This window comes from Leuciscus leuciscus, assembly GCF_965113295.1.
Source record: "Leuciscus leuciscus genome assembly, chromosome: 1".
Lineage (NCBI taxonomy): Eukaryota > Metazoa > Chordata > Actinopteri > Cypriniformes > Leuciscidae > Leuciscus > Leuciscus leuciscus.
The window spans coordinates 46,041,098-46,067,313 of record NC_138725.1 but is presented as its reverse complement, the minus strand read 5'-3'; the positions used below and the strand labels follow the sequence as shown (position 1 = coordinate 46,067,313).

Sequence of the window (26,216 nt, the reverse complement as noted above, 5' to 3'; positions counted from 1 at the left end):
GTGCGGCACATAAAAGGATTGACTGACAGAGCTGGTCGCTCAGTGAAAAGCAGGATAAGGGATAAACATGCTGAAGATAGATATCTTCCTTTTCATTTTTTCCAGCAAACACAGAACGTCTCTTTCGTTCACACGTCTAACCAGTCTAGTCCAGTTTTTCCTCTGCTGAATGTGGGTAGTGAACTAGGAATAATCTGTGGTGACTTATGAGATGCTTTTTAAAAAGGAGAGACTTCAAATACTGTTAAAAGCACTAGTCATAATGATTTTTTCAATCTCAAAGCTTGAGAACTTTATATTGTGTATTAATTTTTAATTCGTTACATTTATATAGTGCTTTTCTGGGTACTCAAAGCGCTTTACATGGAAGTGGGAATCTCCTCAACCACCACCAATGTGCAGCATCCACCTGGATGATGCGACGACAGCCATACTGCGCCAGAACGCCCACCACACACCAGCTTACTGGTGGAGAGGAGACAGGGTGGTGAAGCCAATCAGTATATAGGGATGATTAGGAGGCCATGATGGATAGAGGCCAATAGAGACAGAGCACATTTAGGCCACGCCCACACCGGGGGGAAAACAATCCAACCGTCTCCATTGACTTTGCATTGCGAGAGGCTGCCTCCTTGTCATTTCTTGCTTCTAACAATAGACAGAAAAATGCATAAAAGCTGCTGTGTGACAAGGTGTACAGCAAACAAGCTAAAAAAAACTGAAATAAGTTTGTATTAGCTCTCGACCCCAAAAAACGAGTGTTTAGGACATAAAAGTGGATACAGGCAGTTGAGACAGAGCGTCACGTGTCTCATTACTCTGAGAACTAACGTACGCCCGCTGGAGGAGACCATAATCGGCAACACAGGATAGTTTATCTTACAGAAATATAATATATAAAACTGACATTTGGATATTTGACTCACCAGTGACCAAATGTTTAACTTACTGCACTTTTAGTGCACTTTTAGTGTATTTTTAGTGCATACTGAGTGTCAGGATCGCACAATTTACCCATTCATTCTAGCCTGTATCCACTTTTATGTCCTCAAACGCTTTTGGGGTCAACAGCTTATGAAAACTTATTTCTGGGTTCATTAGCTTGTTTGCTGTACACCTTGTCACATAGCAGCTTTTAGGCATTTTTCCTTCTTTTGTTAGAAGCAAGAAATGACAAGGAGGCAGCCTCTCGCAATGCAAAGTCAATGGAGGCAGTTGGATTGTTTTCCCCCTTGGTGGGCGTGGTCTTCAGATTATGACGCGTTTCGCTCTGTCTCTATGGGCAAATTTGGCCAGGATGCTGGGGTTACACCCCTACTCTTTTTCGAAGGACATCCTGGGATTTTTAATGACCACAGAGAGTCAGGACCTGGGTTTAACGTCTCATCCGAAGGACGGTGCTCTTTGACAGTATAGTGTCCCGATCACTACACTGGGGCGTTAGGTCCCACACAGACCACAGGGTGAGCACCCCCTACTGGCCTCACTAACACCTCTTCCAGCAGCAACCTGGTTTTCTCAGGAGGTCTCCCATCCAGGTACTAACCAGGCTCAGCCCTGCTTAGCTTCAGTGGGCAACCAGTCTTGGGCTACATGGTGATATGGCTGCTGGAAACGAATTAAGTATATGGAAAATGAACATTCACATATATTCATGTATATAAAGTGTTTTTTAAAGGGGTCATCGGATGCTTATTTTCCACAAGTTGGTATGATTCTTTAGGGTGTACATGTAAAGTTTGTAATATACTTCGGTTAAAATTCCTCAATGGTTGTGTAAAACAACACCCTTTTTACCTCCTCAAAAACAGCTCTGTTCACAGTGACCCGTTTCGGTGCATGTCTCTTTAAATGATAGTGAGCAACTACTCACCCCACCCCTCTCTTCCGTGGGATGTGTCGACACAAGACATGTAAAGTGCTGCCATGGTGGACAGTATACAAATGGCTGAGCACGCTAATATGCTAATACGGGACAGTCCATCAGTGGTCGTGGGCGGAGCATGAGCAATATGACATCATATTGCTCAGAAAATCCAAAAGACTTGATTATTGAGAGTGTTTAGGCTTTTTGAGGATTTAAAAAAAAAAAGGAGTGAATGGATATTTTTCATTGTATGGTGGTTGTGTCCACGGGGCAAAAACATGGCAATTTACATGACTCATTGAGATGGATTGAGATGGTAAAAAAAAACTTTTTGTAGAGAGAGAGAGAGAGAGAGAGAGAGAGAGAGAGAGAGAGAGAGAGAGAGAGAGAGAAAAAAAAAAAACAGACATTTCTCATTCACAAGGAAATAAAATCGCAGACCAGCACCTATTAATGCTGAAATTGCATCATGACAACATGTAAAAAAACAATTACCGTCCAAATAGGGCTATAGAGAGTCATTCCTGTTACAATGCCAACCACTAGCCTTCTCTATATGAAAGTATAATGGGATCGTGGAACAATCCTTTCCATATTCCAGTCCAATCAATCATAATAATTTAGTGGTGGCATTTCTTCTTTATTTCTATGTGCAATCCAACAACTTCTCTGGAATAGCCTGTGAAAAGGCAATTATCTATCATCCGTGATTCGGCTCGATACCGGTCCTGATTAATGTGTAATTGGAGTCAATGATAATTCTTTAGCAACTTTTAATCGCACTTCAGCTCCAACAGAGCTGCCAGTAAGCAGACACACACAAATTGCTCTGAAATACACAAAACCTTTTATGCCTGTGAGCAGGTCCAAACTTTTATTTATTGCCGTCTAAAAAGCTTCCTATCGGGCAGGCAGCTGATGTGGGCGTCAGGGAAGCCTCTTCATTCACAATTTCATTACCTTTTCCTTATCTGCTGCTTGCATTTCCTTTCTTTGTGTTTACTGAAAGAAGTATGGCAGCATCTCTCCAGACTGCTGGGTTTCACTGTAGTGTCTTCAGAATGAGAGCTATATGTGCTCACTTCTGATTTGATGTTGGGTGCTGCGTCCCTTTCCTCCGGCTGCATTATTTCACTGTCAGAGGTGTGAAAGCAGAGACGAGGGCACACAGCTCCTCCAAGCTCAGACTCCTTTCATGGTTGATTGTCACTCAGCGGCATCCTCTCACCACTGTGTCTGAGACCGTGTGGAACTCTACCAACTACTTTCAGCAGACGCCACCGGCCTGCTTTGATCAAAAACAACTTTAAAATGGCCCCTGTAAAGAAGATCTCTTATCTGGGGCAGGGCAACAAAAAGAAAAACATAAAAATGCAGGCATTTGCTGTTTAAAACATGCTACTTTTCATGCAGAGTTAATTATAGTGTAATCAAGCATATCTACTAGTTTTGGGACACAAAACGTGTACCCTACCCTCGTGGAAAGTGCCTGGACTGGATTCTCTGGGTCTCTGCTTTAGCAGTGACAACAGACTAATTTATTTAAGAGTGAAGGAGGGAGTGGATGAAGACAAATGTGGGCAGAGGCCTTGGGCTAGAACAGGCTCACCCCACAGATGCCCCAATTGACTGATGATGGCTCTCAATAATTAACTTCATAAAGGGGCCCTACCAGCCAGCAGGTGTATTAAAACCAGGCCACATAAAAGGCCTTTATCGAATTAGCCAAGCCTACGTCATTTTTCATTTGACTCCTCAGAGCCAAACCACATTGATTCCAAATGGACGTGTCCATTCGGCAAGAATATGAGCAAAGGGCAGCGGCTCGAACCCTCCTGTGTGTGACGGGGCAAAGACGTATTTCTCAATCGTGTCATCTCCTCCTGATTACATTTGTCTAACACATCATTTACTACCTGTGGTGAGGAGTGCCAGGAACAATGACAAACTGCTGAAAAATTGAGAAGGAAAAAAAGCTAGCTAACATGATTTGAAATAATAACAGCAAATCACAAACACATTACCCGCACAATTCAGCTCAGAACAAATCTGATATCTCATTAGTTTCAGGAGAGCATATTCCTGGAATTCAGACTCCAGAAAGCTCGAGAATGGCTTCCTTGATAGTTTCTGAATTTTGCTAAAGCCAAATCAGTCCACTCAGCAGCAATTTGTAATGCTATTTTCTAGTCATGCTACTACAGCTTTATCTACTTGAATGAAGAAAGAGAGAAATTGGCAAAGACTTTTTTTTTTTTTCTTTTTTTTTTTTTTGCCAAGCTCACATTTAAATAACATGTCAAATCACCAATAAGATCTGACAAAAATGTATCATTACTTTGCTCATATCAGTTGCTCAATGAAAATAAATAATTAAACAATTAATTAAATACAAAAAATGTATTATAGTATATTAAGATTAATGTAATAATAATAATTATTATTATTATTATTATTATAAATAATAACATTAACAACAATAACAATACATTTTTGCTATTCTTATTCCTATCATAATAATTGAGCTCATGTTTTAATATATCAAATTGTTTTATTAATTAGCTCATCTCAGGGTAAAAATGTAAGTATATAATTCAAACAATTAAATAAATAGAAAATGTATTATAGTATAATACAATTATATTCATTCTAATAATAATAATAATAATCATTGTCATCATCATCATCATCATCATCATATTCTATTCCTATACAATAATTATCAAATCTACAAATATCCCACAAAATTAAAGGCTTTATTAAATCGCTTATACCAGAGTAAAATATGTATGTAAATAAACAATTAAATAGTAAAAAAATATATATTATAGCATAATAAGATTATATTAATTCTAATAATAATAATAATTCTTAGCCAAGCTCATATGTAATGTCAAAACACCGAAGATCCAACAAAAGTTTAATTAATTAGTTTATGTCAGCCAAAAGAAAATGTGTATTTTTATAATGTATTTTGCTTTAACTGTAATGAACTAAAGCTGTATTTTTTTTAAAGTTCTGTCAGGGTTATGTTAAGTTTCATTGTGTTTTGGTTTCCATTATTTCCCCTGTTTCTGTTTTGCCTGAGATTCACTGTTAGTTGCTATTGGTTTCTAATTAGTGCGCACCTGTTCCCTGTCTCTTTGATTACCTCCAAGTTAATGTTATGTTAGCGATGTTAGTTCTCTGTGATAATACAGTATTTTGAGTTTCTTGTTCACTCTGCATCATGCATCTCTTGTCGTTTGGATTTAGCAACATGTTCATTTAGTTCTGTGAAAAGTGATTTTTTCAAACAAGTAAACAATCAGTTTTACCTGTCTAAAATACAAGTACCTCGAAAAGTAAGTGGAAAGTGCAATTTGGTGCACTAAATCTGCCAAAACATGCAGGAGTTTGGGGGTTGTTAAGTCCCTTGACAAAAAGAGATTTACATATGGCGGAGCAGAAACACAGCACATTTCTGCTGTCATTGTCACCGCACAAACACCACAGCCTTGTTGCTTGTACAGAGGAAAGTAATCGCCTTCCTGTGAGCACTTCCTTTACTGTCTGGTTTCTTGCTGGTGGTACTCGGGACAGGATGATTCTAGCGTGGAAGCCAATTTATGTGCCGAGCGCGATGGGAGCCTGAATAGCTCGTAATGGGTGGAAACATCAAAGATCTCAAATAATGAATGATGAAAAATTTAGCAAGGTAGAGGAAGATGCAAGGACAAAGCGATGAGAGGTAGACGCAATATCTTATTTCCAACCTGCTACTTTCATCTGCAGTGGCAACAGAAAGCACTTCTCACCAATGGGGTAATTATCGCCATCATGAAAGTTTCATGCTGTCTAAAGGGGAAGCCAGTGTGGAACAATAAGAGTGACTTTCAAAGGCCCGTGCTTCGCTGTCCTCCCCTGCTTCAGCATTCACCTCTGGACCTTTATGCTTTAACAACCTTCTGCCTTTGTGTGGCTCACAAAGAAGAAAAGAAGACCAAAAAAGTAAGGGAGATGGCGAAGGAGAAGCTGTAACCACACAGAAGAGGAGTTAAAAAAAATTCTGGATTGCGGCACAGTTATCCTTCAGCACGAGGCTGCGATAGGAATCACACAGAGCAGTGTCACCCGTCCACACGGCCGCTTATTTCATGCTACATTAACAGACCAAAGGGACATTTCTGATACCAAAGAAAAACTGAAACTAGGAAACACAGAGCTCAAGAAACAATAATGCCGAAATACTGCACAGCGACATGTGATGAAGAAATCTCTTTTAGGGAATATTCAAAGGGCTATCAAATAGAGAGTTGAATTAATATATTGAATACATAGCTCATCAATTCATAAGCTGATTGCAAGAAAACAAAGATCTGCAGGCCAAAGGAAATGAGCATTTGCAATGAAGCCGTGCTGGAATAAATATGATCGCCTCAAGCTGCTTTCACTGAGTGGTGCCACTGCTTTCTACATCTCAATGAGATGCTTTTTCACACCGGAATTCGAAATGGACAGCTTGAGAATGAATGAAAAGCATATACAAAACGTATTTGGACACTCAAGCTTTAAGGGGAGTTGAAATTAATTGTTTCTACGATGCATCGAGATGCGGACGTGGACAATTCTGCATCGATGCATAATAGATCATAGCCTACTGATGTTTCTCTGACGTCATTCGTCGCATATACTGTACGCCCTTCTATTCCTAACTAATATAGTTAACTAATGTTAACAAATTAAACCGCATTGTAAAGCGTTACCCACATATCTTACTATCCCTAAACTTTTGAATGACACTATATTATCTGCTCTACCACAATAATGCAAACTACGCCAATCTGAATCCATCTGTGGGGTTTAGATCCTCTATTGGTCAATTATGCAGATACACAGGTCAGAGTTCACCACCTTGTACTTTGGTACACAGCCAAACACAGGACATCTTTGGATAAGCTTTCGTTTCCAGTCTCCTCCCACATTTGATGAAGTGCAAAGTCTAGTAAGACTGCACCTTGAGTTATACGTGACCACTGGTAATGTCAAGGACTTACATTTAGTAAAAATCACCTTGGTTACAAGAAATTGTTAAATAGCTGAGAAAAGTAAAGTTCAGTAACACTTTATATTGATGGTCCCTTTTGAACATTCTGTTGACTATTATTATGTAACTTTGCAACTACGTGTCAAATAACTCTCAATAGAGTATTAGTAGACTGTCAGCTTAATATCTGCTAACTCTTTATTGTGAATGTTACTTATAGTCAACAGAATGTGTTAAAAAAGATGTTGACCATATACTACTTTTACGTATACTAAAATTACTTTTATAGGCCACTGTACATTTTAGTGGTAAAAATCGAAATAATTTTAATTAATAAAAACAGTAGCAGCTATGACAGTAATCATCTGATTAAGCTAGCTGACTTCTCAGAATCTCGAGTGCAGAATGTCAAAAAGTTCTTGCTTGTATTATTATTATTATTATTATTATTATTATCATCAATGTGGCAATCTTGTTATTTTGGGCAGCTCTTGACTGAGAAATTGCCATTGGTAAAACTAATTGATGTCCATACTGAGCATTATTATACAGGTTTTGAAGAGGGCATCTCAACAAAGAACCATTCAACTCCCCCACTCCACTTTTTCTAAAGAGCATTAGTGTTCTTCAAAGCAGCACTTATCAATTCTGTAATGGAAACATCTTATGAGACTCACAAAAGATTTATGTTGCGGCATGTTCATCCATGTTAATATCGAGTCAGGGCTGTAGATCACAGCACATAGATAAACTTTGATCCTACAAGGGCAGTTAATGTAATGACCATGCCAGTCAAGTGCTTATGAAGTACAGCCCAATTTCCCAAAGTCCATCCCGGGGATTTTGCCCAGTAACACATAGTGCCAGTTTAAATGGCTAAGCTGATTGCATTGCTTCAGCCGCTGCCACAGAACAATTAAGGATGTGACATCACATCCAATAGTGTGCTAATGTGCTTGGCTGGATGTATGATTGCTTGATATTACTCTATCGTCCTCAGGGCTGGGTGAGCTTCTGGGTTTGAGTCTGGATGCCGTAGACACCATCTGGGCCGCGTATAGGGTCAAAGCAGCAGCGCTGTCTGGGAAAATCGCCAGAATCCCAAAGGTACAGATTCCCTCGGCTGCAAATATGCAGCAGTGAACATTGTCAGCATTGGCATATTGATTTTATATATGCGCCTTGCTTTCTGTCATGATGCAATTTTCTGTCAAAGCACTGGCAGGAGAGCACCGGTCCAATTATTGAGCTGGCATGTTGCCAAGCCGCCTTAACTACATCTACGAAGAGCCCAAATATATCCACCTTCCAACATACCTTTCAACCAAATACACAATTTTTATGCAGGTTATATGTTCAAAACTACGTGTTTCCTTGCTTTCCTGTTCTTCACTGTTCACAGAGTCACTTTAAAGCAAATCGGTTCACTCGGCCTGCAGCAATATCCAGACATGCAATTACACTTGAATGGGAAAGTACTGAAATTTATGTAATTGTTTCATGAAATTACTTTTCAAGTAATGTGCTTCTTAAAGCTGCAGTCTGTAACTTTTGGTGCTCTAGCAGTTAATAAACAGAACTGCATGAATCTTGCGAAAGAACATTGTAGCCGCAGATACTTCTCTCTATTTATGTCTATGACGAGTCACGCAGGTACTGGTACGACCCGACCAGTCTAAAATAGTCCAAATATAAACACTTATTATAGGTGTACAGTAGTGATTCAGGATAAGGCAAAAACAGGGTTTGGAAAATGTATGATGTACTCGCTCATTATATACATTTTGTAAATTTTGAACACAAAAAAACGTTAAGCTAAGCCTAAATCACGTAAAAAAAAACAAGAAAAAAACAACAACATTTTATATCCTTACAATTTAAGATAACGGCTTTCTTTTGCAAGTTATTCCTGTGATGACAAAGCTGACTTTTTTTCAAGATTTTTTATTATCAATCTTGAAAACAATTGTTCTGATTAATATTTTTGTGGAAACCATTATACATTTGTTTAGGATGATTCGATGAATATAATGTTCGAAAGATCCTCATTTATTTGAAATAAAAATATTTTGTAACCAGGGTTTGAAATGAAAATTTTCACTCACCAGACAATTTGGTTACTAAAGTCACCAGCCATTCAGAACTTCTACTAGCCAAAACAAAAATATCAGAACATGCAACATTTTTGAGAACAGATTGGAAAAAGTGGCCTCTTATTGTCTCCTATAGGGCTCTGGCAGAACATCAACTCGTCACTTATCACGCACCGGTCACGTCACTCTTTACTCGCGTTCTCGAGTTCAATGCACCAGTCCAAAACAGTAAGTCTAATCACAATTTAGGCAATATAGTGAATATAGTTCACTTCAAGAATGAACAAAGTGGCATGGATGAGTTTAATTTAAGGTATTTGAAAAAAACTGCGCAAACGGAAAGAGCGATCAATATTATTTCTCTATATGAAGCATATCTATTTAAGCCACAAATACAAACATATTACAGAAGGTGAAATCAGACTCAGTACGAACATAGATTTGTTCTAAATCATTGTATTTTAATGAAAACTAGTGAGTGGCGCTGTGGTGCGAATTTTAAAGACACGGCGCAGCGTGACGTTTGCTCAGTGTGCAACCCTCTTTACGCATTGTTTTGCTAATGTTTGAGGCTCCTTTTTAGGGGAAGAGCTCTGATAGTGATGCCATGCAAAGCGATAGAACATAATTTATGAATCATAACCCGCCAAATTGGCTAGTGTCTTGAGATGCATTACCAGCCACCTGGATTTTCACCTGCATTTGACGGGTTGTTGGGTGTTCATTTTAAACCCTGTTTAAAACATAATAAATGTCTTTAATGTCTCTTTTGATAAATTGAATGTGTTCTTGCTGTATACAAATATTTTTCTTTATATTTCTTTTAAAAATAAAATCTTTTGAATGGTATGTTTATTGTTTTGTCATGCGTTTCTGACAAGGCATAAGTGATTGGATCACATATGGTGATTGGTTATCGACATGCGACGGATATTAATTTTAGGTGTAAATGGGATCACAGAACCACAACCACAGTTCTGAGCATACTTTTGAGTGTTTTTATTGAAAATCAAACAGTCTGAACATCATTCTAAGTTAACAAATCAATCCGAGCCCGAAGCCAAATGGAACGAATGCAAACCATTACTACCCCAGGTCTATTTCTACATTTACCAGCGTTAGCCTGTTTACTTTTCAATTACACCTTCTGCCGAAATCAAATGCAGTTCTCAAATGGCCCCACCGCTGTATGCGCGGAGTGAAAGGTGAGTCATTAGATGTGTCTCAGTGGTGGAGTTTTTATTTGAGTCTCGTCGGAATGAAAGACACTTGACTGATAACGGTGAATCGGATCAGCCTCGTCGATCTCAGCCTGGGTGAGTTGCTAATTAGAAAAAGGCAATGAAGAACTATCGTAGCAAGATTAAAGAAGGGCCAGGAACAGGCATTAATTGCACTTCTGTGACAAGGCGGTGGGAGAAAAACACTCACGCACACACTCAAAGAAAGCCGTGCACAGTATCCATGTCTTCTGCATCACTGGCTGAAATGTCTCTCTGTTTTCCCCAACATTTTCCAGTGTGGGCTGCCGTAAATGGGTGCCCAGAGGGATTAAGCGTGATCACTGAAGGTAATTACATCTCTTACAATGTGCCATGTGAACCCAAAGCCATAGGGACCTTTGCTGGGTCACCCAGAACTTTCCTAATGAACAGGCATTCAGGTTTAAAGATTAGACAAGCAATTACGCTCTACTTACACTCTGTTGCTGGGAATGATCTTGTAGCCGTCCCTGAACCATGTCACCTGTGGCCGCGGGAAGCAACTGACCACTGGGGAGTTGAGGATGGCGGCCCGGCCCTGCGTCACCGTCTTTCTTTGGTCATTGTCTATAAAGTCGCCCATATCTGCAAGAAAAAAGTAAGGGGTGTTATTACAACCAAGGTAGAACCTTTTTTTTCCCAAAACAAAGCCACCCTGATGATACATTCAGGACAACAGAGGCTTTTGGTACAAACTGCAGAGGTGTTCAATCAGAAACATTTATTCAAACATTTATTCATGGCGCACAGCAAAGCAAGATTGCATCACCATGCAGAACAAAAGAACGTCAAGCACATTGTGCTTTGATTTTGTTGACATGCTGTAATTCCAGTGGTGCAGTTTTCGCATCTAAGTGTTTAAAGCTCTCATTTATGGGATGAAAAAGCCAAAAACAACTATAGCAATATTAAAACAATATGAGACCATTTTTTGAAAATGTGCGAGTTAAAAAAGCGAGTGAATGGTCATGCACTCAATCTGTGTCTGCCTACCTGCACTTTCATTAACGGCCGTCCGCAAGCACGAGCGGCGCGTGAGCAGCGCATATTTTTTTTCCGCTGTGCATGTTAACCAGTGAGTGCACTCACACTGGCGGGCAGGAGCGTTGCGTGAGCGTCAAGCGGAGCAGGGTTTTGACGCAGAGTCTATTTTTGCTGCGCTGCTCCCGCTCAATTAAAGGGAAAGCACACTTTTTTGATGGACAAAACAAATATGATTTCCCACAAAAAAAAAAGCTCAAAATGCACATAAGTATCCATAGAGTGTGCGGTCTTGTAAAAATATCAAAGTATGGCTGAAACAACATGATCAGAGCTTTTTTCTTGGTTGTGTTTGTGGTTTACCATTTACATTCCATGTTAACCAACTTTCAAGACTATCACGTTTATAAATTAACAACTTTAAAAAACAAATATAGTTGTCTTTGTAAAGAAATGCTCATAGCTTTGGAGCCTCTGCTGTGACGCTGTACAAAAGCTTCCAGTGTTAATACTGTCGTGCATCTGCAGCTGCAGTAGCGATGTAGTTACGCTGATGCGAAGCTCAAACTTGTACCAATGTGACCATTGGGAAGAATGAGTCTAGAGCCGGGAAGAATGATTTCTCATTTAATCACTGTGATAACTTTGATTTCTCTGAGTAAAAATGTTGGAAGCATCTGGAACTGTCAGCCTGGGTCATTGTGAACCTTTACAGCATGTTATAAACGCCACAGTAATGGTTCAACCCCTAGTCAGCTTTTCTCCCACAGCAGTCTTTTACTCTTTCGGTGTAAGTCCTGCCTTATTCAAGGCATACCTGGGAAAATTTTAAATGGTATCACTCAGATCTTCACATGAGAGTGCAAGAAAGATAAACTGTTTTTCCCATGAATTTACAAAGAAGAGTTTCCAAGCTTCGGAAGGGATGCAAAAGCACCATAAATGTATCAAATACAGAATGTATGTATGGACCTGTGCATTGTTTAGATGTCTGTATATACTTCCATGCAACAGTTTTTGCATTAATGCAATTAATTAAATTGATCAAAAATGACAGTAAAGACATTTAGAATGTTAACATTTCGATTTCAGAAGATTTGGATTTCAAATAAGTTAAATATTGACCACATTTCCATAAAAATATTAAGACTTTTTAACATTGATAATAATAATAAGTGTTTCTTGAGCAGCAAATCAGCATGATTTCTGAAGGATCATGTGACACTGAAGACTGGAGTGATGATCATAGCCATCACAGGAAGAAATTACATTTTAAAATATATTTAAATAGAAAAAGAGTTATTTCCCAATATTACTATTTTGCTGTAGTTTTAATAAAATAAATGCAGCCTTGGTGAGCATAAGAGACTTTTAAAAACGTAAAAAAATCGTACCGATCCATTAGCGTGTGTGTGTAAATACATTTGATCTACCACAGAAACTCACATGCCACTTGTATCTCAGCTCTTCTCTGGAGTAGAGCGCCCATCCTGTTTCTCACCACACACTGGTAAACACCCATATTGGAGCGCCGGAGAGAGGAGATAGTGAACCTAAGAGAAAGAAAAAAGAATCAACCACTTTAATTAAAAAAAACAAGAACAACAAAAACAACAGTTCCCAGCTATTTGCCAACAAATTCAAGGATTTTCGACTCAAATGTATTCCCATTTAGAGGGGTTGGGTTTAAAAGGTTTACCCTTGCAGTCACAACTATCTTTTTTTTCCCCTGCCAGTTCGCACATTAGCGTGAGCAGAGCACATGGAATCCTCTCCATGCCCAGCTATGATGACGTATATCAGGTTTCAGCCAAAAGGCCACTTCGACTAAAAGCAGAGGTGGTGAACGCTTTGGCATTAAAATCTGTTGGCATTTCCAAATACGTTGAATATATGACTAATGCACTGTTGCTCACTACTTAGTCGAATCTGTTTACGTCTCTGAAAATGCCACCTGGTGGGTTTGTGCATCTCGGTAGTGGTTTCCCTCCATCACAGGAACTCAACTGCAATACCGGGGCAGCTCTGAGCGTGCTGTTTAGGTGATGAAAGATAATGAGAAAAGCAATACCAATTAGAGCAAACCAGCTCTGTAGATGGACAAAATGCAGAAACACTTGACATGAGGAGGTGCAAAGATGTGAAACACCTACTTTAGCATGTATACGACTCCTAAACGGAGGATAAATCAAAACATCTTATGTAAAAGTTGACATTAACTATGAATCAGGTGTCAGCAGTGCACTTCAGGTAACGAATGAAAGCATTAGTTGTCTCTGAAGAGAGCCGGGCAGCGCTGCAGACTTTTCTATCAGCAGCTTTAACACTCCGCACGTCTGAGGAAATGTTGAATGCTAACAGAGGCTGTACGCTGATTAAAAAAGGTCAGGCTAAGAGGCTATCATTACTGAGAAATTAAACACATGGCATGGAGAGAACTCAACTAAGAAATTATATGGTTGATTAAATGTACTACTGCATAAACTAGAAGAATTTAGAAAGAAAAAAATGCAAATGATTTGAATGCACTTCACTTCTAGTAATTTCATTTCTTGATTAAAGGAACGTTCCAGGCTCAATACAAGTTAAGCTCCACTGACAGCATCTGTCGCAGAAAATAATGTCGACTTGTTTCAACAAACAAAAAGTGCATCTGTAATAATTTGATTATAATGGAAGTCTATGGGGGAGGTATCACATTAAAATTAACAAATGTTTTGCCTCAAAAGACACGAGACCTTATGTAAAGAAAAGTGTGCGATCACTTACTAACTTTGTCTGTGTAAAATTATATTAAAATGTTCTCCTGTCATGATCGTGTAAACATTCTTGAAGTTAGAACAATAGTCCAACTGATATTAGGACAATTTAGAAAACTAGAAGTTTTTTGGGGGGGTGTTTTCTTGGTTATTGTACAAAATAAACTCTTAGTCACCATGTGTCACGATCATGTCCTGTTTAGTTTCAGTCACTGTTATACCTACATTCTAGTTCATTGTTTGTTACCATAGTGTCTAATTAGTCTCGCACCTGTTCCTTGTTCTGCTGATTGCATTCTCTGTGTATTTAAGCCCTTAGGCTACGTCTACATTAATCCGGATAGATTTGAAAATGGTGAGTTCATTTAAAAACGCTCTCCATCCACACTAGCATTTTCAGGCATTTGAAAACGCTAAATACACCTTACTGTGCATGTGTAAAACCTCACAAAAGCTCACTGAGATGATACAGATGGAAAAATAAATAAAGTTATCGACCAGTTCTTCGGGACTGGACCATTTTATTTAGCTAAATATCTCAGCATCCACTGATGTGTTCAGGTCGCACTCAGTCACCATAAGTTTGGTCTAAAACGCAACTGCTCGTATTGCCGCAGGACAGTAAATGTGCGTACTTTTTTATTTTCATCTTTGCAGGACTGTGAGTGTGCAAAGTAACACATTTTAGCAACAGTGGGGAAGTTAATAGCACATAACAGGCACAATACCGGTATAGATGAATATCTATTAGTACAATATGCATCACATGACTAAACTTACGTCATCGTTTTTAAATACCTCCGTTTTGGCAGTCCACACCACAACGCAAAAACGCCGCTTTCAAATTTATCCACTTTGGAGAGTGTTTTCAAAAAGGTTTGTTTTCATTAATAAAATGCAAGGCCAGAGAGAGAAAACGGAGAGAAAAAAATGCTTTTTCAAACGAAAACTTGGACAAGGTGTGGACAAGGCCTTAGTTTCCTCAGTTTAGTGTTTGTCGTTGCAATGTTTAATGTGTAGTTGCTTTGTTCATTCTTATATATATACATTTTTTTTTTTTTTTTTTTTAATAAGCAATTTCACTCAGATATTGGTCAAAATAGGGAAGAAAAGACAGTCACAATTTCTGATTCATATCAACTTTTCACTCTTTTTTCACTTTACATGGCACATTAAGTTTTTTTTCTTTTTTCTTATTTAAATATTGAAAGTCTGGGACAAAGGTAAAACAATAAAAACAGGCTTTTGAAATGTAGCTGAAAAAATAAATGCAGGCCTGTTAAAAGTTTTCAAGACAGTTTTAACGTGACTCTCATTTAACTGAAATAATTTTTAATAAATAATTCGATTCTAAGAAATTTTGGAAATTATTTTCTGTGGCAATCTAAAGAGCTTAAATTATTCTGAACATTATTTTCAAGTATGCTAATTAGGGTACAATGGGACAAAAGGCGCTGTGGTTGAAAAGGCACCTTTGATTTTATTTTCCTCTAAACCACTAGATGCCATAGCACTTTCCAAAACATCCGCTTTTCAAGATGCACGTCGAAATTTGGCTGATCCTTGACGCAATCGCGGACAGCATCGCAAAGTTGATTTTGCTCTAATTTGATCTAATATTTTATGTTTTTAAAATGTTGTAGATTTAAGTAGCAAATGAGAATCGATAAAATTAATGTTTATATTTTGAGACAAAGGTCTTCTTAATGATTTTCAGTTTTGTTCAAGGTAATTAAAGCAACAGTTTTTCAATCACGTAAGAATATGTAAAAGTATGGTATTTGGGGTAAAAGGTGCCCCTGTCCATTTATTGACATGACATGGTTAGATTCAGATGGAAAATATCATGTATTAAGTTGGGTGTCCACCTTAGAGATAATACCCATATTTATAATGCAACCATTATTATGATAAAAAATATGATATCATATCATATAATAAAATTTCATTTATTGTTACTGTAAATTTATACTAAATTATCATGGGATCAACTTCAATGCTTTTATAATCTTTACTTTTTAAAATAATTTTGTTTCTGTATTTTTAAAATACATTTTTATATTAACATATTTTAATGATTTATCGAACAAAAATTTATTATTTATTTATCAAAATAAACAGAAAATAGTAAAAACTTTGCTAAAGTGATTGTTTTGAACAAGTATTAAGTAATAAGTATTAATTATTAAAACCATATTATTTTAGCTAAAGTATTTGTATCAATACTGTGTGCCTTTAGCCCCATGCTGGTGCCTCGCCACGTCATATATCTATACAAAATTTAAGCAAAATTAACCACTTTTATGATTTATTTTTACACAAAATGTGTTGCTCCATCAATGTTTAATAGAAACATATATTTTTTTTCCTGCAATCATGCACTTTGGGAGTAGTGAAAAGCAATTGTTTTCTTAAGGTGTGCCTTTAGCCCCATTGCACCCTACCTGTTGGAAACATCTGAAACATTTAACACTTATTTAAAAATAATAATAACATTTTCATATAAAAAAACAAAAATCTTTCTATATGTGAGGGTTCTTCAAATTCCAAGTTACTTTCATTAAAAACTACACATTATTTAAGTAATGAGAAAGATTCCTGAAACGGATCCATAAAAAACAACAGCAGAATAAGAATCTTTTTCTAAAGGTTAATGGTCATGTTTTGAACAACTTTAATATACCTGCCATAGATAGGGAATAAATGTAATGCTTTTAGAAATACAGAAGAAAAGCTGCAGGGGAGATTAATATTGGACTTTTTGTCTCTCATATTAACCGTGAGCCTCTGCTTTTCTCTCTCCTTGTAACCTTGACACAGTTCTGAGCAGGAATTCATCTCTAGAAAGCCATAAGATGAAAGCTGGCACTCACTTGTACTCTGGGGAGAAGGCTGTGATATCTGTGTTGTTAAGCATCCATTTGAACTCCAGAGGCCAGCTGCCCTCCGCAAGGCAGGTCATGACCAGACGGTTCCCTTCGAGGTGGATCTCTGGAGGTCCCGGTTCTGTTTTGAAGTAGGGGGCCACATCACCTGTAGGCAGACATGAAAGAGGCACAGTTAGTAAAGGTGCGAGTTCGCTTTAATGCTACCCTGACCAGGCGCAGGCATCATCAAAGATGAGGTCAATATGCAGGAACATCACTGGTTCCTCCATTTACAACAACCAGTGCCGTCAACTTTGTGGAAATCCACGTTCGATAGAGACGCCTATTTATGCCCATTCCTCAGTGAGACAAACAAACAGAGGCAATCACGCAAAGGTTATCGTAACATGTTCCTACAAAGGCGGAGAAATCTTTCACGACAGCGCCGGAGAACCAAAGACAGCCAGCGCCAAACCTTTTAAATCCTCCATCTGCGGATTTCGCCACACATCACAAGAGCAAGGCTCCGAGCTTTGATTTGAAAAAAAAAAGAAAAGAAGCCAGGACACCTGGGTGCAGTGAATCTGACTTCTGTCAGCGGCATTGCTGTTTCCCCTAAAGCTCAGACAAATCAATTGTGCCGTGCAATGGCTCTTTTATACAGAGTATAAACCACCTGAAATATGTAAGCGAGAGAACTACGGCTCAGCCGATACGCACTCACTGCAAAAAATCATTTTCTGTATCATTTTTTACTGGAAAGCGAGAGAAAAATATTATCTAAACATCAAAAAGATTTACTCGAGAAGCAATATGGTGTGATTTGATGCTTGTTTTAGAAAACACATTTTGAATTAAGAGTATTTTTCTTACCTCAGTGGCAAAAAAGTGCTTTCGAATTTTAAGCAAACTAAATGTATAGTAGTTAGATTTATGCACACAATATGTAAACACTATTTTTCAATGCAAAGAAAAATAACTAAACATAAGATATTTTCCGAAAACATGTATTATCTTATGGCAATAAATGAATACTGTGTCAGGGATGTTTAGATCTTTTTGCTGGTAAACAAGGCACAAATACTGATCAAGAAACGCTTTCTTTTTTAACCTTGGCCTCTACAGATCCCTGTATTGGATGTAGCAAATACATTTGTTAATGAATAAATTTGTTAATGAAAAAACATTAAATTGCAAGTTCTTTAAATTGATTCATTTGCATTTATACTTCTACATTCAGTCACATTTAGCTTCCTGAATTGCTGTGTTTCAGTTAAACGGGCGAAATGTCAAGGGTTCACAAACTTGCTGTAGAGCACATGGTGGAGAATGTGGACAGATGCAGCCGAGCTGCTGTGGAGAATATCAATGAGGGCTTTGTAAAAAGGGAATGAAAGGAGTGAAGAAGGAGATGGAGTCCAAGGGCCAGTAAGACTCCAGGTGACAGTTGAGAGAGACATAGTGTCCTTGAGGTCAGAGCGATTGTGACAGTGTGGGCAAGGAAAGATGGGCATTGCTTTATGGCTGTTTTATGGGTTTACAGTAGTTGTCTCTCCAGTATGGAGGACACAAACTTGCAAGGACCACATATGGAAGTAGATTTCCTCATTTTTTGGGGGGCTACGATGAAAATGTATGGGCGGACATCTTGCCAATCACGTCCCATCCTAGAGCTCCATCTCTGGAGAGTTAAGATCCACTAGTTCAAGGGTATTCAATTCAACTTCCACAAGATCCAGCCTCTAAATTTCACTACTAGCAAAGGTAAGAACAATCTGAGACTATTTAAGGAACCCATCGATGCGTCCGAAATCGCATTCTGTCGGAGTAGGTACTACATCTGAATTGGAATTTATTTTGTGACCGTTAAAAAAGTACGCTCTATATAGCATGGATATGGGTAGTATGAATGAAATTTGGATGTACTACATCCGCCATCTTGTTACTGTCACGTGACCTACCAGCGTCAGTTGCTTCGCTTCACTTCCATTCATAAATCCCCTCCCGTGGCCTAATGGGATAGTAAAGGGTCCACCCAATTACACACTTCAGAATCTCTGCAAAAGTAGTAGGTCATCCGGGGACTTTTCGCATACTGTTCTTTGAATACTATGTATTCGGACACACTTTTCTTTTGGTGTTCTGTTTTTCGCATTCTATACAGTAGGGACGCATTTGATTTCAGACGCAGCCCATTTGTTGCACAGCTATGAAATTAAATAAGCAATAAGCATTTCATGAATATACATCCCAGAAGCAATTCTAGAATTTTCATTGTTAGGGAATACTAATTGCAGGGTTGATTTTAATACATCAATCCCCCTACATGAGAGGCAGTAGTGATTTATGGTTTCAATATACTTTATGTGTAAAGTGTATTAAATTTGCTTAATATTACTGAAGGTCTAAATAAAAGAGGCAGCCACATGTCCTACATTCCTTGCAAAACATTAAAATTCAGTTCAATAATCAGGGATGGAAATTAGCACCCGCCACCAGCCAAATGCGGGTGATTTTGTGTTGTGGCGGGTAAATTCGCTTCACCTACCGGCCACCATGGCGGGTAAATAAAAATATACTGTTTCACACAGACGGCGGACACTTTTAGAGGACATAAGTGTACGCTGAAATAAAGTCTTTCACCTCAGAAAAACGGACTTTCTTGTCCTGTCACGTCAGCCGTTATCCTGTTCTCATAGCGAACACTCTTCAAATGCACGCGCAAATGCGGCGGCGCGCGCTGTGTATCGCCTCACTGTATATAAAGTGCAAAATAAACTACGAGCATGCAACGCCGTTATGTTGTAAATTACACAAAATAATAGTAATGCAGGGATGATTTTCATACTATTCACCAGGAGCAGTTTCCATGGTTCATTAACAGTTATTGTTAATATTGTGTATTCACCATGGTAACTGTCGTTTCCATATTAACCCCAAAATGCCACTTTATTTTTCTTTGTGTTATTTTTTATATTTTTAAATGACTCTAGTGGCTCATACCAACATTGTATTAACAAAAACTAGTTTGGAACTGCTATTTAATAGCTTTAGCATAGGCCTAATGTTTATTTATTAGTACTAGTCTTTACTATTAGTCATATTCTTACAATTTATGTTAAGTAAAGGGGGACAGTACTTGTGTGTGTGGAAATAGCCGGTTTCAATAAAACTACTTGTGACATGTCATATTTGGCTTTGACTTTGACTGAACATTTGCTCTCACTTTGCAGAATAAATATCGGGATAGGTATATCGTATATCGATATTCAGCCTAAATAATCGGGATATGACTTTTGGTCCATATCGCCCAGCCCTAGTTTCATTGTTGGGACTAAAAACCTAAAACTGGAAGCCATAAAAGACCACGAATCATTCAAATGCCACATCCAGGTAAAAAAGAGAAATATATATATAAGAGAGAAAGAGAAAATGTCAGTATTTCATTGAGACTTGAGATTAAATAAACTGCTTAAGTATTGTAGATCTTGTAGTATTAATTTTCACATGCAGTTACACATTGTCGGTTAAAAACAAGAAAGTGGCTGGTAAAAACATTGAGTGGCTGGTAGATTTTGAAATCCACCAGCCACAGTGGCCGGTGGACAAAAAAGTTAATTTCCATCCCTGTCAATAATACATCACAAAAATGTTTTCTTGAGCTTGAGGGTTTGCAGCAATCAAGAGCTGTAGTAATTAAAGCAAACACTCAGTGTTAATCATGGATAATCATTCTAAGATTAATCTCCGACTGTGCTACAACTGAAATGTTCGGTCCTCCTCTTCCTTCCTCTCTGCCTCTTTAGTTGTACACCTCAGAGGGAAGTGATGCCTGCAAGCAGACACCTGCTCACCTCTAAGGCATTTAAATCTCCTAAATCTAAATTGGGGGCCAAGTATTCCCACATGGCATTTAACCAAGAGTTAGGCAACACAGAAGGAAATGCCTCAACTGCCATGAAGACATGAGGAGCTCTGATTCCCTAAGAGTTCAAAAACAGAACCCTGCTCGTGTTGTTCCTTCCTTTTATTCGCAGTAAACATTGAAGGATGTGCCAGGCTTGCCACACCTCTTATTTCATTCCTCCCGCACCGACATAAAACCTGCAAAATGTTAGTAGCCTTATGGTTGGTTGTAAATATAAAAAAAAAGTAGCAAGGAATCCGCGCACCCAAGTTTAATCGTCCTCACCGGGGTGAGGAGCACCTTGTTGGAAAGTTTGCAGACGTTAGTATCAATCCATTTTTCATCGGACGCATTTTACTTCTTTAGCTAGCAGCTCTCCTCTGACAGCTTGATTTTCACTCATTGTGCTTCTTATTCTTATTTGATGGTGTGAAGATGAGGGGGACATGCATTTTTTATTTAATTTGAGACTCTGAGAGGAATATATCACAAAAAGCAGGATTTTCCCTGCTCTTTTGAAAGAGAAGTACTATACAGACATACTCAAATATTCACAATTCAAAGCTTTCTACAGAACAAATATGGTTTCATCACTGACTTATGATTATGATATTACCAAAATTTCACAAGTTGTTACGAATGTGAGTAGACTTACATGACTTTCGATTGCAATTCCGATACCACAGAAAACACTAATATGCCATTTAAACATTTACCTTTATTTAAAAAGCTAAAAATTCATTTAAATAAGAATTTTAAATACAGCATGTACAGTAGTGGCCAAAAGTAATGTCTAGCTTCGGAAAATTGACATCTTCACCCTTTATTCCAATATTATTAAAAATGTGTTAAATATTTTGTAAGCATAGTTGTTGTCAGGAGTCAGTTGTTTTATTAGTGAAAAAGCAATGAAACATGCCAAATTGTGCAGACATCATTTTTGGCCAGACTGTCACACATTAAAATTATAATAACATGCAAAAACAAGAGAGAACCAATGACATATTAATAACTGATTATGTTGTATTCAATGTGGGGTTTTGTTGTGTTTTTTTTTATGAGCTTTTTTTTTTTTTTTTTTTTTTGGCATAGTAAAATAAAACCTGTAGCTGTAGTTTACCCCATCTTTTTGCCAAATAATTTTGTTAAATAAATACCTTAACCACGTTTAGAGTTTTGTTCTTCCCTCATAAGGCTCATATTTACAATATTTAAAAATATTAAATATTTTCCTAAAATGTATTGGTTCACTCTGATTTGTAGAATCATTCAAAACAATCCCCAAACCAATTTTTTTTTTTGAAGACAAGTAAAAAATCAGTAATAAAATTTAAAAAATGAGAAGTTCAAAAGACAAGCATTAAAAAAAAAAAATAAAAAAAATCTCTTGTAATTTTATAAATATCTTTACAGACACTTTTGACCAATTTAATGCCTCATTGCTTAATACAACTATTTGTAATAATTAAAGAAAAATATCTGACCCCAAACTTTTGAATGAGACTTTCCCACAACACTGCACACCTTCAGCTTTGAGATTTTGTTGTCGGACTGAGGAAAGATGTGTCAATCTGTAATGTCACGTGATTTCTCAGGACACTTATTTCAGTCATTTCTCTGAAGCAGTTGGGACATTTTCTGCATGCTATTCAATCCAAACAACTACCCACATTTGCATATCAAAATCTATTCAGTATTCTGCAGCTTGCCCTATAATAACAATTTATGCACTCTCTCCCTCTCTCTAAAAGACTAGGATTGTGAGTATTCATTTACATTTAAATATATGAAAATATACAAACAACATAATTTAGGCTCTTCCCTGTGAAGGCCTCCCTCCCCTTCCCTTTACCTCTCTACAGATAAAGCGTTGTCGGGATAATTCCGGTTCGCGTGGCTACGTGGAAGCGATAAAAATTCTGTATTATTCATTTTAAGGCCAGACAAGTTGTATGTTGAGGGTTGATTTGAAGGGAAGGACTACACGCCTGCGCACATATATTCAAATGCTCATACCTATAGACTGAACTCGTAATACGCATGTGCACGCCATCAACGTTCTCACTGGTTCGCGTTTTTGAAGTTTGCGCAGAAAGAACTTAAGAGTTTTCTGTTAAAACGGTGTCGTGTTAGCGGCCCCTAAGTTAATAACTAGTGATCGTTGCGACGGAAGTGAATCAATCAAACTAACTTTAGCTGGACAATAACTTTATTCTAGAGCTGCTATAAAGCCAAAACACTTTACTTTAATTTCCTATTATCAATGTAAAGCTGCTTTGGAACAATCTACATTGTTAAAAGCGCTATATAAATGAAGATGACTTGACTTGACGACTAATTATTTAGTCAAATAAATGATGTAATCGAACTTAAAGGTTGTATCAGCGATTTCAGGCCCAAAAAAGGCCCAAACATAAATGATCACATTCATCTAATCTTTCCTAACGATCCGCTAGCTGCCCGCCCCATAAGCAGGCCGTCAAAAAAACGCGTCTCTGTAGGCAGTCTAGGCTCTGAGATCTGCACACAAAAACAAATGGTTTAGCCAAACACTCAAAACCAAAACAAATAGTGTTCCAACCAATCACCGACAGGGGGAGGGTGTTGTGAGGTTTTGCGCTCGTGCACGGCTGCACGCAAAGTCGGAGCTGAAGAAGAAGCCAGTGTCTATCAACGAACAAGAGAAATTGAACATGGCTGAGTCAATCCCCAAGAGGAGGAGGAGGATTAGGGCGAGGGAATACCATCGTGTTTATTCCAAGACACAAATAGTTATTGGGAAGGCTTTTGAAAGGTGGAGAGAACTTAAAGAACTGATTTTTTTTTAAATCAGACGCCGAGGTTGCACTGTTTCTTCTGGACAGGTGAGTAGCTGCTAGTGCTGACTTGTTTGGATGTGAACTGTGTGTGAAAATATCCTATAACGGCTATTATATTTACTTGGTTATAAAAGTATGTTACAAAACAACTATAATGACTTAATGAAGCAGAATGAGCCATCGAGGTAGAACGTCGATCTGAATATCGTGTGTCTGTCGCTTTAAGAAATGCGCGTGCATGATCGTTTTTTTCATGATGCACGAAACGGGAGGGAGGGGCGAGCTAACTTGGTTTGTTTGGGATCTTGCTTCAAACACAAACAGAAGTGACGTCACCCACAATCGCTGATACAACCTTTAAATCCCTGGTATTTAGTGAGAACCATGAAATGTGCTGCTATGCCGTAGCCTGGCAAGCCAGACCTACATCAAGATGTTAGGTCTGGAAACTCACCATAGACACGCTCACTCCGAGGGGCGGGATAAACGGCTGTCTTTCAAATTCCCTCTGCACGCAATAGGACAGCGCTTCAACCAACCAGAGCGTTTTCCCAACAGCGGAGCTTAGTTGATAGATTCAACTTTTGCCATATCTGGCCGGCAAAACGACGAACACATCTTCCTTTTTTTAAGAATGACTTAAGTGCCGTTCTTTGCTCTTTTCTCAAAGAAAAACTTAACTCCAAGTCCTCCAGAGTCGCGGCCAAAGCCGATTCGAAAGACCGTTGTTCTCCATCAGCAACTGCCATCATTCTGTTTTCAAGTGGCAGCCGTCGCAACTCTGTCGTCATATGTTAAGCCCGCCCCCGCCTACTCTATACACGACGTGATTGGCCTGACCCAATTTAGGTTTTTGCAGCTAGAAGGTCTATTGAGAGTTGCTAGACCCACCTGGCTGCGAAATACATTTTGCTGCCGCTAGGGTGCGTCTAGATTTCTAGGCTAGCTATGCCGCATTTAAGGGTACAATATCGAAAACAGCCCGTTTACTTCTGAGAAGCTGAGAAAGGGTAACTAAATTACAACCTATGAATCCTCCACTAACATAAGTGGACTTTAGAGGACAAATAATAAGCTCAGCATCTGTAGAATGTAACACCTTTAAATCTATTCTTTGTGTGATTACGCCTCAGGATAAAAAATAATAATGTATGGTCTAAAAAACATACAATTTGCACCCACCTTTCTTCAGAAAGCGTGTAAAGGGAATATCAGTGGTGTATACAAGGAAAATCTGTCACCGACAAAAGTACACACTCATCATGATGGGTTATCTTTTGTTTGCAACTAACATTGTCCATCTTGATGAAAAAGGCCAAAGAAGGCCTTGATTGTGTTAGCATAAGTGCTGTAGGTATCCCCAGCGAAACACCCGGAGAAGAATTCACAATGACTGTACGTCGCTCTTGAGACGTGCTCTGTTTGATATGCTGTGGGAACATTTGTCCTTGTGAATACCAACAAGTCCTCTACAAATTCTCATTCAGATAGGATCAAATCAAGCAGACAAAAAAAATATGAAGGAGAGGAAAGAAACGAGTAAAACTGCACCAAATCAGTTCTTCACCTCCCAGTAAGGAAATGAAAACATCCTCTTCTGCTTATCAATAGCCATGTTTTCATCCATCTATTTGTATGTGCATTATGGGATATTGCAATAAAAAACGCCGGATGGAAATGGAAAAATGCGAATAAAAAACGTATGCACTCATCTCCTACAGCAGCAACTTCCATTTTTCTTTGTGATATTTAGTACAATTTTATCAGGAAGTGACGATTTTGTTCTTTGGCTCACTGGATGGAAACTTTATTTGCAAATATTTTATGCGAGATTCCAATTTTTGCGCACAAGTTAAATTTGCAACTTCGGATGAAAACATGGCTATTGTCATAACAATACACCATGCAAACATGCCTCGATCAAATTCTAAATGAATGTTATTAATGAGCATAATAATGGTAATTCAGTTAAAGGCAGGAAATCTCTTTGATGTAGTTCCAGGCAGTCGAAACCTTTTTAAGCTTGCTACGTCTCGAGAAAGACCCTTCCCATCTGCTGCGGGTCCCTGGGCGGCTCAAGCAGATGCCTGTTAGACAGGTAGTGTGCAGGCGTCTTTTCCCATCTACTCCACCTTCCCCATTTTGCCAGGTGTGCTCAATGGAGCCTTCACTTTCCATTTGTCTGTGCATGAAGCCGGAGTGGCAGTGTGGGGCTCATCAGCATTCTGCCTCTCCAGTGGACCGTACCACTGCAAGACGACTTCAGGAATGCATAAGCAGAGACCAAGAAGGAAATTCAATTTGTTGGGATTATTATCAAAGATGAAAAGTTCCGACAGCAGACAGCTTGGCTAAAAGTGGATGTAACAGGTCTGCTCCAGGGCTGATGGGCTACGTTGATGAAATCACCCCTGCTTTTTCATTAGCTACTTCTGCTTTCCTAACTTTTCCTAACATGAATGCAAACCTGATGGAGGGATGACGCAAAAATCTAAGAAAGTGGAGTAAAACTATGCAGCAACTATTATTTCAAATAATAAGTCAAAAGTAGCAGTACTTTGGTACTAAGTCGATCCAAACAATAATTTTTAAATATTATTTAAAATATTACTTTGAATACAGCCTAATAGAGCTG

General features: G+C 38.3%; 1 protein-coding gene and 1 long non-coding RNA gene across 6 annotated transcripts in view; one reads left to right on the top strand and one right to left on the bottom strand.

Annotated features, from left to right (window-relative positions):
• Positions 1–26,216, bottom strand: part of sdk1a (sidekick cell adhesion molecule 1a) — a 370,173-nt gene that overhangs the window by 199,784 nt on the left and 144,173 nt on the right. For all 5 annotated transcript variants that reach the window (XM_082188880.1, XM_082188881.1, XM_082188882.1 and 2 more), the window contains exons 2-4: positions 16,862–17,021; positions 12,676–12,782; positions 10,686–10,833 (exon numbers count right to left, since the gene is read on the bottom strand). In XM_082188880.1, the coding sequence (XP_082045006.1) occupies positions 10,686–10,833; positions 12,676–12,782; positions 16,862–17,021 (415 nt within the window). The remainder of the gene's footprint in view (positions 1–10,685; positions 10,834–12,675; positions 12,783–16,861; positions 17,022–26,216) is intronic.
• The window catches only part of LOC309514040, a 238,976-nt gene that overhangs the window by 129,791 nt on the left and 82,969 nt on the right, over positions 1–26,216 (top strand). The window lies entirely within an intron of this gene.